Below are 512 nucleotides of genomic sequence, written 5' to 3' on the forward strand. Positions count from 1 at the left end.
AAGATTAGCCCTTATTGATGTGGTTTATTGATGTTCTGGTTCTGGATTCACTGTTTTTGGTATGTTGTCCTGAGTCTGGTGTTGGTATGCATGCAGAAAGGTGGTGAGGCTGTCAATTGCTCAGGTGTTGACAGTAATCTCACAGAAGCAGAAGGCCGCACTGAGGGAGGCATATAAAAATAAGAAGTTCTTGCCCCTTGATCTGCGTCCCAAGAAGACCAGAGCCATCAGGAGAAGGCTGACCAAGCACCAGGTAATGACATCCTTTTGGTTATGCTTGCGATATTGCATGGTTAATTGGTATCTGTTAATTTCTTCTTGTCAGTTTTGGGTAATCAAAATTGCCTGCATTATTGAAATTTCAAGTTCATATAGAATTAAAAACTGCTTGAATTTTGGTCTCCATTCCTCCATTTGTCATATTTAAAACATTGCTGAGACACTGAGTAATGGCACTTTAGTTGGCTGTGACAGGCCTAATTATAGTTTATTCATATCAATTATAATCCTTT

General features: G+C 39.3%; 1 protein-coding gene across 1 annotated transcript in view; it reads left to right on the top strand.

The window, feature by feature from the left end:
• LOC110425235 (large ribosomal subunit protein uL29) overlaps positions 1 to 512 on the top strand; it is a 2066-nt gene that overhangs the window by 1015 nt on the left and 539 nt on the right. The window contains exon 3 of the mRNA XM_021440082.2: positions 97 to 253. Within this exon, the coding sequence (XP_021295757.1) occupies positions 97 to 253 (157 nt within the window). The remainder of the gene's footprint in view (positions 1 to 96; positions 254 to 512) is intronic.

Source organism: Theobroma umbraticum, unplaced genomic scaffold (assembly GCF_002168275.2).
Source record: "Theobroma umbraticum cultivar Fairchild unplaced genomic scaffold, ASM216827v3 scaffold_81.0, whole genome shotgun sequence".
Taxonomy (NCBI): domain Eukaryota; kingdom Viridiplantae; phylum Streptophyta; class Magnoliopsida; order Malvales; family Malvaceae; genus Theobroma; species Theobroma umbraticum.